General features: G+C 39.9%; 1 protein-coding gene across 3 annotated transcripts in view; it reads left to right on the top strand.

Moving 5' to 3' along the window:
* The first annotated feature begins 500 nt into the window (after nt 1–500).
* loxl3b (lysyl oxidase-like 3b) overlaps nt 501–16,473 on the top strand; it is a 32,204-nt gene continuing 16,231 nt past the window's right edge. Inside the window, exons 1-5 of one of the 3 annotated variants that reach the window (XM_082515647.1) lie at nt 501–965; nt 7,023–7,373; nt 8,090–8,253; nt 9,427–9,644; nt 14,755–14,820. In XM_082515647.1, coding sequence (XP_082371773.1) covers nt 7,031–7,373; nt 8,090–8,253; nt 9,427–9,644; nt 14,755–14,820 — 791 coding nt within the window. In that variant the 5' untranslated portion in view covers nt 501–965; nt 7,023–7,030. The remainder of the gene's footprint in view (nt 966–7,022; nt 7,374–8,089; nt 8,254–9,426; nt 9,645–14,754; nt 14,821–16,473) is intronic. The other 2 variants (XM_082515648.1, XM_082515649.1) reach the window with 2 other exon arrangements.

Here is a 16,473-nt window from a genome sequence, read left to right as displayed (position 1 = left end):
CACAGTGATAAATTTGTGGTCATTAAAATGTGTCCAAAATGTGTGAATTTATGCTGATTCATCATATAAATCATGACTTACTAATCTCTACTACATACGCTGTTTTTAAAGGTTAAAACTATCAGTGTTGGTATCAGCAATACTGGGGATCGATACCAAAATTTCCAACAGAACAAATTCCAGTATTTTAGTGATTTACCACTGAAAATATTTAATACATAATTTATTTTGTTTATTTATTTATTTTTGTCTTGGCTGGTTTAAACCTACCAAAACGCACCCGCCTCCTTTAACTTGACAGAAATGTCTGTCTCATCTTGGTTGATATAAAATCTTAAAGTGTATCTTTATTCCATTTGGCACAGACAGTCTATGCAGTTTGGTCAGTTTCTTTTCAAGATATAATCGGAGGAGGATTTAATGTACCAAGTACTACTTGGCCAGCACTACTGGTAACATCAAGTGGATTGCAAAAACCATTAGCAGAGGCATTACAGCTGGAACTGTCGATGTGGTCGCACATTTTTAACCCCGGTTGTAAATCTGCAGCTGACACGTTGTGCGCTTTAACAGACACGTAGGCTCTGAGTGAAATTGGCGAAGTGATTTTTTTTCTTTTCTTTTTTTTTTGAAGTTACGAAAGGCAAGACAGTCTGTTACAGAACCATCCATGAAAGAGTCTGTGTCTTTCCAGGGGAAAAAAAAAATCCAGCCCCCTTCAGTCCCGTACCCTCCTCCTCCTCCTCCTCCTCGGGTGAGGGCAGCTGCCAATTTACGGACAACAACGTTTGAAGAAGGTGGACCACTGCCCTACAAATGAAACCTGTGTCTGATGGAGGGGGCGATTTAGCACAAGAACTGGGATTTTATGCTTCCTCTGACTTTGGGTTCAGTTAATAAACTTCAGGACACATCTCCCTCTCTCCAATAGACCCGCTGTAACCTTTCCGCCGTGGCATTATAAGGTAAGACTACTTCATGATTAGTCAGATTATTTGATGCAATTTTTTACACAAGTCATAGTCTGGATTTAAAACAAAAACTATACTGTATTATTTGAAAGCCGTGAAGCTACCTTACCGTCTGCGCCGTAGGTATGGTCTCCCAGTACGCAGAGTGGTAAAACAGGCTGTTTCTCTGAGCAGTTTTTGGGATGCAGAATCAAACATGTGAGGAATGTTGCGACAGGAAAGACAAACAGTGACTTCGGAAAAATCCGTCTGTCCATTCACAAGAAACTTCCTGCGTGGTGTGAGGTGCTGATGTGGATCTGGATTTGAAGAACCATTTACTGAGATTTAAAAATAATAATAATAATAATAATACTGTGAATCCTTTTTATATTAAGATATTGATAAATTGATTTGTGCTCAGATGCTTTTAACAGCCAGTTAATCATCCAGATTAAATAGTCCAACTCCTTGCTTAGCACTTAGATGAACCAGAATGCCAACATACTTAAACTGCACTGTGTCAAAATGTCCAGGAAATGTTTAGCCACCACAGATTTCCATGTTGTGCTGCTTTATTGAAACGGGCTTATGGGTCAGTTTTGTCCTCCATCCATCCAACTCCTTGTGGCTCATCTGGACTATTCTTAGTATAAAGTTTCACAAAGTACCCCAAAAGTCAATAGCATGTTGCAAAAAGGCAGGGAAATCTTTTTTTTAGCCCATAGAGCTCAAAATGCTAGTTTATTTTCAGTCTGTGAAAGTACAGCACAGTACAGATTTCTGCAAGTATTTAGAGATTAAGAATGAGATATGTGTGGCTTTTGGTGGGAATGTGGGCATGATGTTGTGCAGGGTAAGACTTTATAATGGCCAAGAGTGTTGTGTATGTGGGTGAGTCAGAGCTGTGCTGATTTGGTGAACTGCTGCCCGGTTGATTTGAGCCTTTCACAAGACATGATCCATGAGCACATTGGTATGGAGAGTGGCTGCTTTGATGATAGAAATAGAAACATTAGGATGAGAAAATGGGTGATTGGATCAGAAACATCAGATTCAGACTTTGTATCGAGGTTCTTTTTTAACAAAGGCTACAGAAACCAGAAAATAACTAGTTATTGTTTGTACTCCACTAGTTCTTCAGGCTTTCTGGAGGTCTTCCACCCAGCTCAATGGATGAATCTATTTTGTGTCTATACATGACAGACAGTTTACCAAATAACTGGTTTTAAATGGTATCTTTAGATATTTTCTTGCTGTTGCAAAAACACATAATTTGTTTATTTCTCAAAGATAACACAGTTTGGCTGGCATAAAATAGTATCTTTGCACAGTCTGGGTACTTCCCAAATAGCTGTTGGCTGAAAACGTGGCATGGTGTGCAGTGTGTTCTTTAAAAAATTGAGGAAAGTGGAGGACAAACGCAAAAGTGGCCTAAAATAAAGCTATCTAGAGTAGATGACCAGTAGCTACGTTTTGCATCCTTAATCAATAACAGAAAAGGTTAAGGTATACCAAATTATACGAAAACTACACTGAAAATCAGAGACAAATCAGTAATATGAAGTCAGGAATCCAAGTTGGAAATGTTTGGTTCAAACCACTGTCAACATGTACAGAGGTGATCAGGAAAGAAGTACAACAGTGTTTTACAGCCATCTGTAAAACACAGTGGAGGCTCTGTCATGGTTTGGGGCTGGAATTCAGCCAGTGGAGTTGGAGGTCTCATCGAAACTGATGGAATTATAAACAGAAAAACATCATCAGATCTGATCTTCCATGTGGTAAAATCTGGAAAGCATCTGATTGGCAACTGCTTAATTTATCTCCATGACAATGATCCCAAAGACACTGTCAACCCACTAAAACATACCTGAATAGAAAAAGATTGGCTTCCCCCGAGTGCAGACCTCAGCGTTACTGAAGCAGTGTGGGATCATCTTTGACAGGGAACACAACAAAAGGCAGCCAACATCCAAAGTGCTTTGAATGGCCTTTGAGAAGCCCGGAGAACTATTCCTGGAGACTACTTAAGGAAAGCCTGTCTAAGAGAGTTCAGGCTAAGTTGTAGACAGACAAATATTGCTTTTCAGGCTTGTTATAATTGTACAAAGTCTATATTATGTTTGTATTTATCTTTACACAGCTTTTAATAAGTCCCAGCACCTAGTTCTCATTTTCCTTCAAAGACATAAAGAAATTAAGGGTGGCCTAATACCTTTGCATGGTTCTGTATCCTTGCTTCCATATGGGGATGATTCTATGTCACGTAACCTGGAGGTCATTATTTTTGTTGGGTGTCATGTCTGTCAATTATGATAACTCTATACTGACCAAAGTACTGCCTGACATCTGAAAACATGGTGATTTTTGCAATAGTAAAGGCAAAGACACACAGCGGGTTGTAAATGGTTTAAACTACTGACAAAAGTTAGCACATTTGAAATGGTGATAATAATAGGTCTTTACACACAAAAATTATGTGTATGTCTAAAAACAGGAAGCTGTCTGTAAACTCTGATGGATGTTTACAACAGAGTTAAAATGTTAGTGTTGGTCTGCCACATATTTTAGCAAAACTTACCTTGTTTACAACCTTTACTCTATAATAATCTGCAAAAGAAACCCCAAAAAAACGGGGAACAAAATACAATGAAGCAAATCATTTAATGCAAAATGCAAAAAGTAGTTCAAAAATGTATCCTGTGTTGAAACTATGTGAAACTGTGTGATGCTAACTAAAGAAACTAACACGCTAACAATGAAGTTGATTAGAATCAGGCCAGTAAAATGGTTGGGGAGAGGGGGGGAAGCATTCCAGAGATCCTGAGTTCTCCAAAGTCATAGTCAGGATGGGAAAATGGTTCAAAAATATTTCTTAGCTTGAAATTACAGAGAATTTAGGGCTTCCTGTATACAACTGACATGGGCAAAAGATTCTCAGCTCTCATGTCTGCTCTATGATAAGAAAATGAAAATCTGTAAATAGTTGATACCACATCCTCTGGTGCTGAAGAGCATCTGGCTTGTTAGCACCTCATATTTCAAAAGCCAGCATCCATGAACCTTTAACAGTTCATTACCTCACAAGGCGTGAATAACTTGTGCATCTGTGAAGACATCATTAATGCTAAAGGACATATAATATAAACAAATACTTCCACCTAAATAGCATCCATTCCAAGGAAGGCCATGCTCAACCTATATGCACATATTATAACAGCATCATTCTGCAGTAAAGGAGACAATTATGTAGTCCAAGTTTGTCACCCACTAAAAATATTTAATGAAAATATGCAAAGAGTCAGTAACTCTTCTGGCTTTGATGTGTCTCATCAAACTCATTCATTGTAGCCAAACTCATGAATCAAACTCGTTCAGTCCTTCTTAGTTTCCAGCTTCCATCTGCTCAGCACACACATCCTTACAAGCCTCACTGGGTCTCACAGACCATAGTCAAGAAGCGAAACAACTTTCAAGTTGTGTGTCTGACAGAATAAGAAGACAAATTCTAAAACAACAAATGTCTGCAAGGAAGTGTGTAAACGTCAGTTTATTATTCTGTAAGGGAAACATTTGCAGCTATATGCTCTGCTAACTACCCGAATGTAAGGAAACAGTGTTTTCATTTGATTTTCTTCTTAAAAAATATTTTTGAGAACGATTCAAGACACAGAACACACAAATAAGCAGCTTCAGACGTGCTGGCTATGCCGTTAAAAGCCTCTTCTGACCAACTGTGAATGTGTGTGTCCTTCCATTCGGCGTGAAATTGGACTCAGACGATGTACTCAGCCTTAGATCATGTTTTGGAAAGGTTAACTTAAGTTTGTGGTTTCTGTACAAACACACCACACTGCTGCATTTGTGTCTCTGGAGGGACAGACGTCCACTCGCTGAAAGCTCAAAAGGAGCGTGGCTGTCAGGTTATCAATAGCAGGCCTATGCCGAAAAGAGCAGAATGAGGTTTTCTGAGAAAAATCAGACTTTTGGTATTTCATAGAAAAAAACATTTATTAATAATTTATGAATTATTAACCCAGAGTACTGTCTGTTCGGCATTGTGAAACATTAGCACGCACAAATTGAAAAAGGTTGAACAGAAAGCTACAAGGACACTTTAATTAATTTAATAGATATAAACATTCATGTGGCCTTTAAATTCAGCCAGATCATGGGGTCATTAAAGCCTGTGCTTTTTAAAAGATCTCCTCCCACCCCCACACACATCAGAATCAAGTATTAACCAGCTGGTTTGAATCAGACTGCTGGAGCAACTCTACACCCTCAACATCAATCCTTCCATGTGTTGAGCATATTTGAGGCGCTTTTTTCAGCAGCAGTTGCAGCTATTTAGAAAATACACTGAGGGCGAGCAGTTTGTGTGTTGTGCGCGATGTGCTGAAAATACTGTTGCAGTTACTGATTTCCTAATTTTTTTGCATGTTTGTCAAACTTGCGCGTTTCAGCTCATCAAACAAATTTAATGTTAGACAGAAATAACCTGAGTAAATACAGAATATAGTTGTGAAAATCAGGATTTCATTTATTTTAAAGTTATTTAAAAGTTATATATATGACCTATGTGGCCCTATGCAAAAGGGGTAAATGACCATTAACCATAATAGCTCGTTGTGTCACTTTTTCCAGCAAGAAGTGCAATCATGCATTTCTTATATCTAGTCACGATCTTTTAAGTTGCTATGGGGGAATATTTGGTTTTCGAGCATGAACGGCCCGTGTAAGGTCACACAAGCTAGAATCTCAATCTGGTTTAATCTGGACTTTTCCAAAACCTTCATTTTGTTTTGTTTTTTGAGCCAATCAGAGGTGGACTTGCTGGTATCAAGTGTGCTTGAGCTTCAGGGCAGGAAGTCATTGCCAAAAATTCTCCTTCATTATTTTCTGTTTGACAGTAGAATTCATTGTCCCATCAATTACAGCAAGTCCACGTCCTGAAGCAACAGAGCAGCAAAGCAGCCCCAGACCATCACACTACCACCACCATGTTTGGCTGTTTTTATGAAATACTGCGTTCGTTTTATGTCAGATGTAGCAGGACTCAAACCTTCCAAAATGATCAACTTCTTTTTCATCAGTCCACAGAATACCTCCCCAAAAGTCTTTGAGATCATCAAGATGTTTTTTGGGGAAATGTGAGACGAGCCTTTGTGTTCTTTTTGGTCAGCAGTGGTTTTTGTATTGGACGCCATTTTCGCCCAGTTTCTTTCATATTGTTGAACCATGAGCACTGATCTTAACGGAGTAAAGGCCTGCAGTTCTTTAGATGTCGTTCTGGGTTCTTTTGTGAACTTCTCCTGAAAGAGTCGTTGATGTGCTTTTGGAGTAAAGTTGTAAGGCCAGCCACTCCTGGGGAGGTTCACCACTTTTCCAAGTTTTCTCAATTTGTAAATAAGGACTCTCACTGTGGTTTCTCAAAGGATTTGAAATTGTTTTGTAACCCTTTCCACTGATTAACAGATGTCAATGACTCGGTTTCTCAGCTGTTTCTTCAGTTCGTGGCATAATGTTTTGCTTTTTTTGAGATCTTTTAAGCTACATCACTTTGTCAGACAAGTTCTTTTCAGGGAGTTTTGGATTCATCAGGTCTGGTAAAGAGACCAGTGTGAGGATAGTGGTTACTCTCAGTTAAATCATGATTTAAAAAGGGGTGAAAATGTGAGAAATATGGAAAAAGAACTAAGAAATCCTGGAGAGGGTTAGTACTTTTTCATTACACTGCATTGGGGCACCCAGAGACTCTTCAAGGAATCAGGGTTAAAATTCTGGGGTCACCTTTTTATACCAGTCAATGAAACCATATTAGAGTGGGAGCTGATCTAACTAAGAAAGAGGGGTCGACTTTTTCAAAAAAATACTTCAAAGAGTTAAATCTCTGTCTGAATTGACGTAAAGGAATATTTGGTAATTACAGCACAGACAGACTTTTTTCCCAGTGAAAAACGAGTTGTAGAAATCAGTACAACTCTGATATCTGTGTTGTGTTTTCTCTCTGTGTTTTCTTAAATGTGAAGTATATAATAACTTTCTTGCACCTTCCTTTATATGCAGCTGAAATAATGGATAAATCAAGATGCAAGCAGCAGTTAGCGTTCAGCCTCCTGCTTGGGTTGTGGTTGCCTCACTGTTTAACTCAAACTACACCGTCAAACACCGCCACGTCAAAGCCCACAACGACACCGACACCATCCCCATCCCCCCGGCCCGAAAGACTAAAGGTCAGACTGTCTGGATATCCTCGAAAACACAACGAGGGCCGGATAGAGCTGTTCTACAAGGGAGCGTGGGGAACCATCTGTGATGACGACTTCACGATAGCTAACGCCCACGTACTTTGCCACCATCTGGGCTTCGTCTCAGCCACAGGATGGACCCACAGTGCTAAATATGGCAAAGGCCAAGGTAAGGGTGGCTTCAGCCATGAGTGTGTCTAATTTCAGCATTCAGTTAAATATACAGTGTGATCATCCATTTGTGTTTTACATGATGTAACACACATAAGGGTGTTCAGAAAAGTAGTTGTTTCCAACAACATTATGTGCCAACATAAAATCTAGTTTGTCTAGACTCCCCAGTGTGTAATGTGTTGAAAATGATTGAGTAGAATCGTTTTTATTACCATTTGCACGGCTTCCCAACTTTTTTTGAATTGGGGCTGTATTTTTGTTCACCTCAGTATACTACCTAAATTGTAGTAACTGTGAAACGCCTTTACTTTTTAGGAAGTGCATTAGGACAATTTTTTGTGGTCCTACACAATAAAAAAACAGTATGTTTCCAGATGTTTATGAATAAATATTTGTAAAATAATAACATTCCCATCACCTCTAGCTGTACTTTCCATGAACATGTTAGCATTGCCTTTGTGTGTAAGTAACGACGTCAATGTTAGCATTTAGATCGACCTTAGAAAGCCGCCGTGTCTAGCCTTAAAAAGTCTTGTAGAGTCTTGTAGTGATTTTAATAAAACTATAACCACCGAAATCGTAAGTGCAGCTGCAAACGTTTTTTCCTAGCCACCAGTGTTGCAAACAAGTGCTACTTCCAGGTTTGGGTTTATTGCTTTCTCCCTCCTGGGAGTGTGGTGGAGTTTCCCTAACAGTCTGTCGCCTGCGTAGGAAAAATCTGGCTGGACAACGTGCAGTGTCACGGAGGTGAGAAGAGCATCGACTTCTGCAAGTCCCGTGGCTGGGGCAACAGCGACTGCACTCACGATGAAGATGCCGGAGTTGTCTGCAAAGATGAGAGGATACCCGGCTTCGTGGACTCGAATGTTATTGATGTAAGTTGCCGAAACATATTTAAGAGAGATTAAGTTAGAGCCGATTAAGAAGCCGTCACTTGTTTATAAACAATCCTTTTTCTTCACAGTTTATAGACTTGATATATAAGGACTACACACATGGAAGAAATCTAACGCCTCTGTGCAGCTCCACCTGTGGCTAGTGCACATGGTGCTGATTAGCTCTTTTTCTATAACGTGTCTAACCTGCTGAAAGCAAAAGCTTCTCCAAGTGTAAACTCCTGAGGTAAAATTGTAATAAACTTAGCAGCTACAGTCAGTTATAGCCGGGCAAAACACTTGTTTTGTTGTTGATCCAGTAAATTCCTGGCTATGATGCTTTCGTAGGCTTGAAGGTAAAGTAGTTTAATTTGACCATTCATCTAGGTCTCTGTAGTTTTGTAGTTTTAAAAGTGTTTCGTACCAATTGCCAGTGAAACTCATGTGCATTTTGAAAAAATGGATGTCACCAGTTCATTTATGAGTTTCTGTACTTGAGGCAGGACTTCTGCGTCTAACACCTCGGCTTACGTTATGCAGAATACATGAATGTCAAGCTCAAAGTTAAACCATGCCCTCATTTAATAAATAAAGATGTGCAACTCAGAGCCTCTCAGGACACACACATAGGTGGGTTGCTGGCTGAGATTTTTTTCCAGTCGGTCTCTGTCTTTGATGTTGTTTGCATAACTGAATGGTCCCAGGTGAACAAGGTTATTCTGGTGACTCGTCTTCACAGACTGAATGAGCAGATGACACAGGAAGATTGCATTAAATACAAAAAGCTTCATAGGAATAAGTGAGTGGATTTTCAGATACATGACCATCTTCCCTCTTTTTCTTTGTTGCTGTGAGTGAGGGTTGCTTAAATGTGGCATCCAGACTTTAATCTACGACCAGAGCCAGATTTTTCTTTTCCAAATAAACAGCAGCGGAAGTGAGTCAGTGCATCGCTGGCAATCGGAGTCACGTTTACCACTCGTGAGCTGTTAGTGAGAGCACGAGACCTGAAAAATACTGTCCGGTACAGACGTGAGTCAGTGTGTAGTCTGGTCCTCTCATGCAGGACAAGTTTCATAAATAGTTTAGCTTTCATCCATATAATTTAGCTCCAAGAGCAACTTGTGATCCTGTATAAATAAATATATTTGTTATTTATTCCTGTTCTGCAAGGCACAAGTTGATGAGAACAAAGTCGAGGAGGTGCGACTCAGGCCAGTGGTTGGCGTGGCCAAAAAGAAGCTGCCCATCACGGAAGGTGTGGTAGAGGTGAAATACAAAGATGGCTGGGCACAGATCTGCGATGTAGGCTGGACAGCCAAAAACACCCACGTGGTCTGTGGCATGCTGGGGTTCCCTCATGAGAGGAAGGTCAACAAAAACTTCTACAGGTAAGTGAATTGCATCAGGTTATGAGGCTGTTTGTGTATATCGTTTCAGCAAGAGAGACCCCACACTACTTTAAAAGGGAAAGCATGTTTGTGTTTTTCTTTTGGTTGCTTTTGGAACCTTTATTTAGCAAGAAAGTGAAACTCTGGAGACAAAGGGTGTCTTTTGAGAGAGAGAGTCTTAGGCCAAGATAGGCCATTTTAAACTAGCATGTTTTTTAATAGTGGGAGAAACCCAAGATCCTGAGAAAAACCAGCAAAAACACAAGCAAATCCCCCATTTATTGATAATAATCTTCAACTAATCTCGAGAAAGACATTTGTTTTGTTGCCAAGACTCAGATGAGACGATCACATGTCTGTATAGTAAATGTGAAGCTTGACCTAGACGCTTGTTTCAGTTCTTCCACCTTTGTTACTTTCATCTACTTTCGGTCTTTATGTTAAAGGCTGCTGGCAGTAGCTTCATGTTTAAGACCAAGACAGAGTAGGGGAAATAATTGTTTGATTTTCTGCTGAATTTGTAAGTTTGCTCACTACCAATGAAATGAACAGGCTCTATTTTGATGGTATTTTCATTTTAACAGAGAGAGGCAGGATATCAACCACAAATCCAGAAAAAATACATTACATAAAAGTCATACATGTTTAGGTTAATGAGAGAAATAAGTATTTGATCCTCTTCAAGCAGCCAAAATTCTTTCTCTCATAGATTGTCTTTGTGCCCATGCAGCACATAGATTTCAATCAATCAATCATTGAATTACAGATCTGAACTTGGCATATGTATGAAGCACCTGTCCATCAGTTCCTTCAATTCCAACCTCTTCACCACCAAGAGAGGAGGCATTGGTGTTCTCACAGTCACTGAGAACACCATTGGTAACACGCTGTGCTGTAATAATTGAAATCTTGGCCTGACCGCAAGGTTCACCTGCTCAAGAAGGCACATGCAGAGGCCTATCTTAAGCTTGCCAGAGAACATCTAAATGATTCAGACAAGGCTTGGGAGAAAGTGCTGCTAACAGAAGAAAACAAAACTGATCCCTTGGGCAACAAATCAGCCTTCCATGTTTGGAGGAAGAGAAATGCCGAGTATAACCCAAAGAACACCATCCTCACAGTCAAGCACGGAGGTGCAAACATGCTTTTGGGGTTGATTCAGGATTACTTCAGTGCATTGAGGGATCAGTGGATGGAGATATGTACTGTAATATCTTGGATGAGAACCTCCTTCCCTCAGCCAGAACCCTAAAGATAGGTAGCGGATGGGTTTTCCAGCATGACGGTGACCCAAAAAGTATCACTAAGTGAACAAAGGAGTGGATAAAGAAGAACCACATTAAGGTCATAGAATGTCTCAAGACCTCAGTCCTATAGAAAATCTGTGGAGTCATGAAACCTAAAGGATTTAGAGGGTTTCTGTGAAAAGGACTGGGACAAAATCCCTCATGAGATTGCTGTTCTTACCAACAAAGGCTACCCCACCATGTACTAAGTGATGTTTTGCTTGGGAATCAAATTCTTGTTTCAAATCATTTTACGACCTTTATTTAATGTGTTTTTTCTGGACTTTTGGTTGATATTCTGCCTCTCTCCATTAAAAGGAAACTACCATAAAAATGAGAAATTGCTCATTTTCAAGTGAACAATGTCACAAATTCAACAGGGGATCAAAAAATTATTTCCCCCACTGTATGAATCTCAAACCCCCTAAAATAAGAAGATGTATACTTCTTAAAATACCAAACTCTTCTTTTAAATTGATAGGAAAGAGAAACCAATTGCACAGCCTATAAAAATGTATTCAGTTTAGGGCTGCCACGATTTGTCGACTAGTCACGATTACGTCGACTATCAAAATCGTCGACGACTGATTTAATAGTCGACGCGTCGTTTGAAACTTTGTACAATCACAAAAGACGCAGGAATAAGTGGCAGGATTTAAGAGTGTAATAACGGACTGAAACAGAAGATGGCAGCATTGCATGTACAAGGATGTCAGCTACCGTTAAACCCCGAAGAAGAAGAAGAAGAAGAAGAAGAAGAAGCAGCTGTGTCCCAGAATTCATAGCGCGGCCCAGCGCAGTTTCCAACAATGGCGGCAGCTAGTTAGTTTTAATGTTACTCTTATTATTCTTTCTGGGTCACAAAATAAACGTTTAACATATTTTCAGGCGAGAATGTAGCTGTGTAAACCTCAAATATCGGCTCAGTTTATCAGGACACCACATATTTTCAAAAGCGCTCCGACGTTTTCGGAGACATCTGTTACCCACTAGCTCGTTAGCGAGCCGGGGGCTAGGCTCACTAGCGCCGTGAGAACACCGGACTCCCGGCAAATTGTTTTCAAACCCACCGCCGTCTTTCGCTACTCAGGTTAAATATATATGAGTCACTTAGATAACTTAAAATGTTATTGTTTGGCTTTTTTTTTAGTATTTTATTTGTTCCTGAGTAAATCAGTTTGTCTGAGATTAAAGTTATAGTTTTTACACAGCTGAATAAACGTCAAGCAGACAGCTGATTATCAGAAGTGTGAGATGCTCCAGAATATACTCCAGTGTCCTGTTATATTTTAGATAGCAAGGAGTTTATTAAACTTCACCGAAACAATCTGCAAATTTCATTAAAATTTAATAAACTATCATCTTGTCTTTATTTTTAGTTAGCACAGACCTTAAACACTTAAAGCTGTAAGCTAATGATAGTTATATAAGAGCAGATGCTGCTGGTGCAATAAGCTGTAGTTTTACGTCTAATGGATGATGATCTGATTAGTCGACTAATCGCAAAAATAATCGGTGACTAGTCGACTATCAAAATAATCGTTTGTGGCAGCCCTAATTCAGTTATAGCGGACTTTCTTTTTCCAAGTTTATTTCTCAGTGCCAGCAGTGGGAATCCGGCTGCTTGTAAACAGCGGCTCTAACTTGCTCTTTCCCTCATTCACTTGGGATATTTGCTGCAGCCTCTCTGACATTATTCCCACACTTTTAGTGTGTAAACCAAAGTGGCAACAGTTTGACCAAACCTCAAGCAAGATCTTAATCTGTGTACAGTAAAGAGCAGACATTATAGTGACTGCTGTTTACTGTGGCTGTGACAGGGAATGCGTGTAGACTTCGCCTGCCAACGCTGCATGTGCTGTCTGCAGCACAGCTCGTGTGAGGAAAGCTTCAGCATTTTGTACGAGTGTCTGATTGTTCTCTTCTGGTTCCTATTTCTTCATTCAGAGGATGTTTTTGTTGTTCTTTGGATAGACTGCAAAGCTGAAAAACTTCTTGGGCTGTACTCAGTACTTTGCAAAGGAAGTTGACGTGACTGTTAACTGTGTGCATGAATGGAAACCACAGTCCGATTTGTGTTATCACAACAATTACCAGTTAAGATTTTACCTGGAGTGTTGATGTCTTATGATTGCAATAAAAAACATAACCTATCTTGTGATTTTTATGTTTTGCTTCCAACGTCATATATCAAGCCAAATTTCAGGCCTTTCTTTTTGTTTTAAAACTATGTAGACTGGATAGAGCAGACCCTGCTGTGTTATATGAGAACAGTGATTCCCTCCAGAGCGACTGCAGACATTCCTGGCTGCACTCCATTCAAGGACGTTTTATTCGTCCCCTGCAGACGGTTCACAGTAGTACGAGGGGAAATGTGTGTTTTCTCTCAGACACGTGTGAAGGCTGAGGCTTTGGGGGGAGGTTTGGAGTCATAGAAAGGGGGTCTGGGTAAGATAATGAACAGACTACCAGGACATGAAATGAGTCACAATGTTCATCTTTTTGGTGATATTTTATGGAACAAAGAGCTTCCAGTAGTCATACTTCACTACTTAAAAATACCTTGAGTTGTGTGTAGTCATAAACAATGTGGCAACGAAGCTGAGGCGATAAGTGAGCGTTAGATTAGATCAGCAAAGTAAAACTCAGCCTCCGGTCCAAGCTAATAACAGCTGGTCCAACTCACATTAACTGTTGGCTTAGCTACCACCTTTCTACATTTCCAATTGGAAAATCTCAAACTCCTCCTTTCACGCTGACCTAATCAGTGCTACGTGTGATGTCACTGATACCTGATCTGTTTTGCTCAGGCAGTCTGCAAGCTATTCAAGTACCCAGTAGTCTTTATATGCTGTGCAGAGCTTTGCAAACCAGTCTCTATATGTTGCAGCTGTAACTGTAAAAAAACAAACCCTGCTCTTCCCCTTGTGGTGAACTTTGCTGTGACTCCATTTCCTGTTTAAGCCAAATTTTAAACTGATTAGTATTAGACTTGCCACATCAGCCTACGCGCTGTTTTGAGGCCCTGCATGCAAGGACATCTCCAAAGCCTCTGCACTGGTTGGTTCCTGGCCATGAGTGTGGAAGCGTGTGGAAGTCAAAATACAGGAGATTACCATCAAATATAAATAACTGCAATCACTAGTAACTAATAAATTCCTTTCTCAGTGGTAATCCTTACTAAAATGGATTTTTGGAGCCGGCGCTGATTTTGATTTATAGTGAGTAAAAAAACCCTAAAAAAACAAACATAAATTACATTATGCAATTCACAAACTCATTTTATTACTTATTGTAAAGCCTCTGCGTTACAGCAGCCACACAGCTGGGATGCATGCTCTGCCACATGTGCTGCACATGGTGCTAAGTATTGCAAAAAGTGCAGTCAGCAACGCTCTGCTGGACAAGCTAAATAACCACAACCTCGAGCTTTTTTTCCCTGCATTATCTTTTCGTACGGTCACATGTAGAGTAACACATCTGTGACATGCCAAGGCTGTTTTATCACTCAAGCTATGAAATATAACTGTGCTATATTAGTCAATAACCAATACTGTGTTGATAAATGCTTACTGAGGATGTCCATTGCACTAATGAATTCTCAACGGTTAGAGTTGCTTTCAGCTGTTATCACACATGTGCGCATTGTGTATGTATGTGTACTTACAGAATGCTAGAACTGTTACTCACCACTGTCTCTTCACTAGCTTAACTAAATGTGTGTATTGACCAAAGACAGCCTGTGTATGTGTTAGTGTGAATTGTGTGCTTGGATGTCGTTTCTCTCCTGCATGTGATGGAATTTGGCTGTCTCACTGTTACAGACGTCTGAAAAAGCGAGCAGCTGAGAAGGTCTCCAGGCCAAAGGTTAATGTTTCAGCCGGTGGAAGGTACACTGTCATGGGAAAATCCGCTGTCCATGTCTGTCTGCACTCTTGTTTACTGTAGTTTTGGTAGTGGGTTTCCAGTTGGAGTAGAAAATAACCACTCAGTGCCTGCTTTTTAGCTAGTTGTCCCTTCCCCTCTCTAATCTCATATTATTATGTTGTGTGGAGCATATGAAGGGGTAGTGGTACATTGTGCTAAGGTACTTTTCTTCCCATTTCTGTCTTTTAACATGTCTGCTGACAGCACAGATTGAGAATGATACCTAAGTCAAAGCATATTACTTAAATTTTATATATTTATATCATCAGCACAAACCCATTCTTACTAAAATTCTTAGCATTCCACAGTATTAATAACAAAACACATAATGAATCTTTTGATGATACAGATGTTGTCAATCTGTGCAGTGTCAGAGGCCTGTTTGTTTTAATGCATTAGTCCTCCAAATCTAATGCAACAGCTGGAAATCCCATTCTTCATTATGGCCTGCTTTTTGGAGGAGGTCAGCAACTTTTCATCCTGGGTTCTTACACTGAAGCAGTCGCAGACATTTGACTGCAGAGTTCATATAACCGAAAGTGACCTGCATCTGGTAGAATCTGCAAATAATTGACAGTGTTTGTTTTATCCAGTTCATCCTGTTTCATCCTGGTATGTGAGTATTAGGAAGTCGCACCACAGATGTTTTTGGATGTGTTACATGATACTTTTTGGTGTCCTGAGGTTAAACTTTTGCTCCTGAGGAAAATGAATTATTACAGTGAATAGCTAAGCTTAACAGATAAATGTGGTGTGAAGGAATATACCTTAAATCAGCAGTCCCCAACCTTTAAGGTGTCGCAGATAAATACAACAAAATAAAACCGGTACCGGTACCAAAAAAAAGAAGATTTACTCATAACACACGGGAAAAGACCCAGGGAAACTGAGTTAATGATAAAAACAATAAAAAAATAACACGAAAAACTGATTAAAAACCCTCGAAACCATAAATTTCACACCCGAGCCTCAACTCTCGTGGCCCGGAACCAAACAACTCCGTGGCCCGGGCGTTGGGGACCTTAAATGACCATGCTGGTTTTTTTCTTCAAGTCAGCTAATCCCTCAAAACGATCAGAATAAATAAATTTGTCCTTTTCCAGTTTGTGGTTTTCAATGCCAAAGCTTGAAATAGTTGTTTTTTTTTCCAGTCATTGTGTTGTAGATTTTTTGGGATTGTTGTCCCAACACATGACCCCGTTTTGGCCAACCTTTAACTGACTTTATAATACGTTGGTATACAGAGGATCTCATGAACCTAATGACTGCTCGGGTCCTGTGGCTGCAAAAAAGTCCAAATCATCACCTTCACCACTGTGCTTGACAGTAGGTATGAGACGCTTGTGCTGATATGCTGTGGTTGGTTTTTGCCAAACATGGCGCATCGTGGCCAGACATTTCCACTGTGGTCTGATCTGTCCAAAGGACTAGCAACCTGCCCCAGCTTCTGCTTTTATAGAGACTTTTATACTCGCTGACTATCAGTTAATCAAGTACCTTTGATTAGCACCACCTGGAAGCTGCGTACTCTTATTTCACATTGAAGCAGTGAAGGTGCTCTTATTAGTTTGGCAATCGAGCAACATTGAAATACTCTTTTTTTTTCTGGTTAAAAC

Source organism: Aulonocara stuartgranti (genome assembly GCF_965226115.1).
Source record: "Aulonocara stuartgranti genome assembly, chromosome: 19".
NCBI lineage: Eukaryota > Metazoa > Chordata > Actinopteri > Cichliformes > Cichlidae > Aulonocara > Aulonocara stuartgranti.
This window is presented reverse-complemented; position numbering and strand designations above follow the sequence as displayed.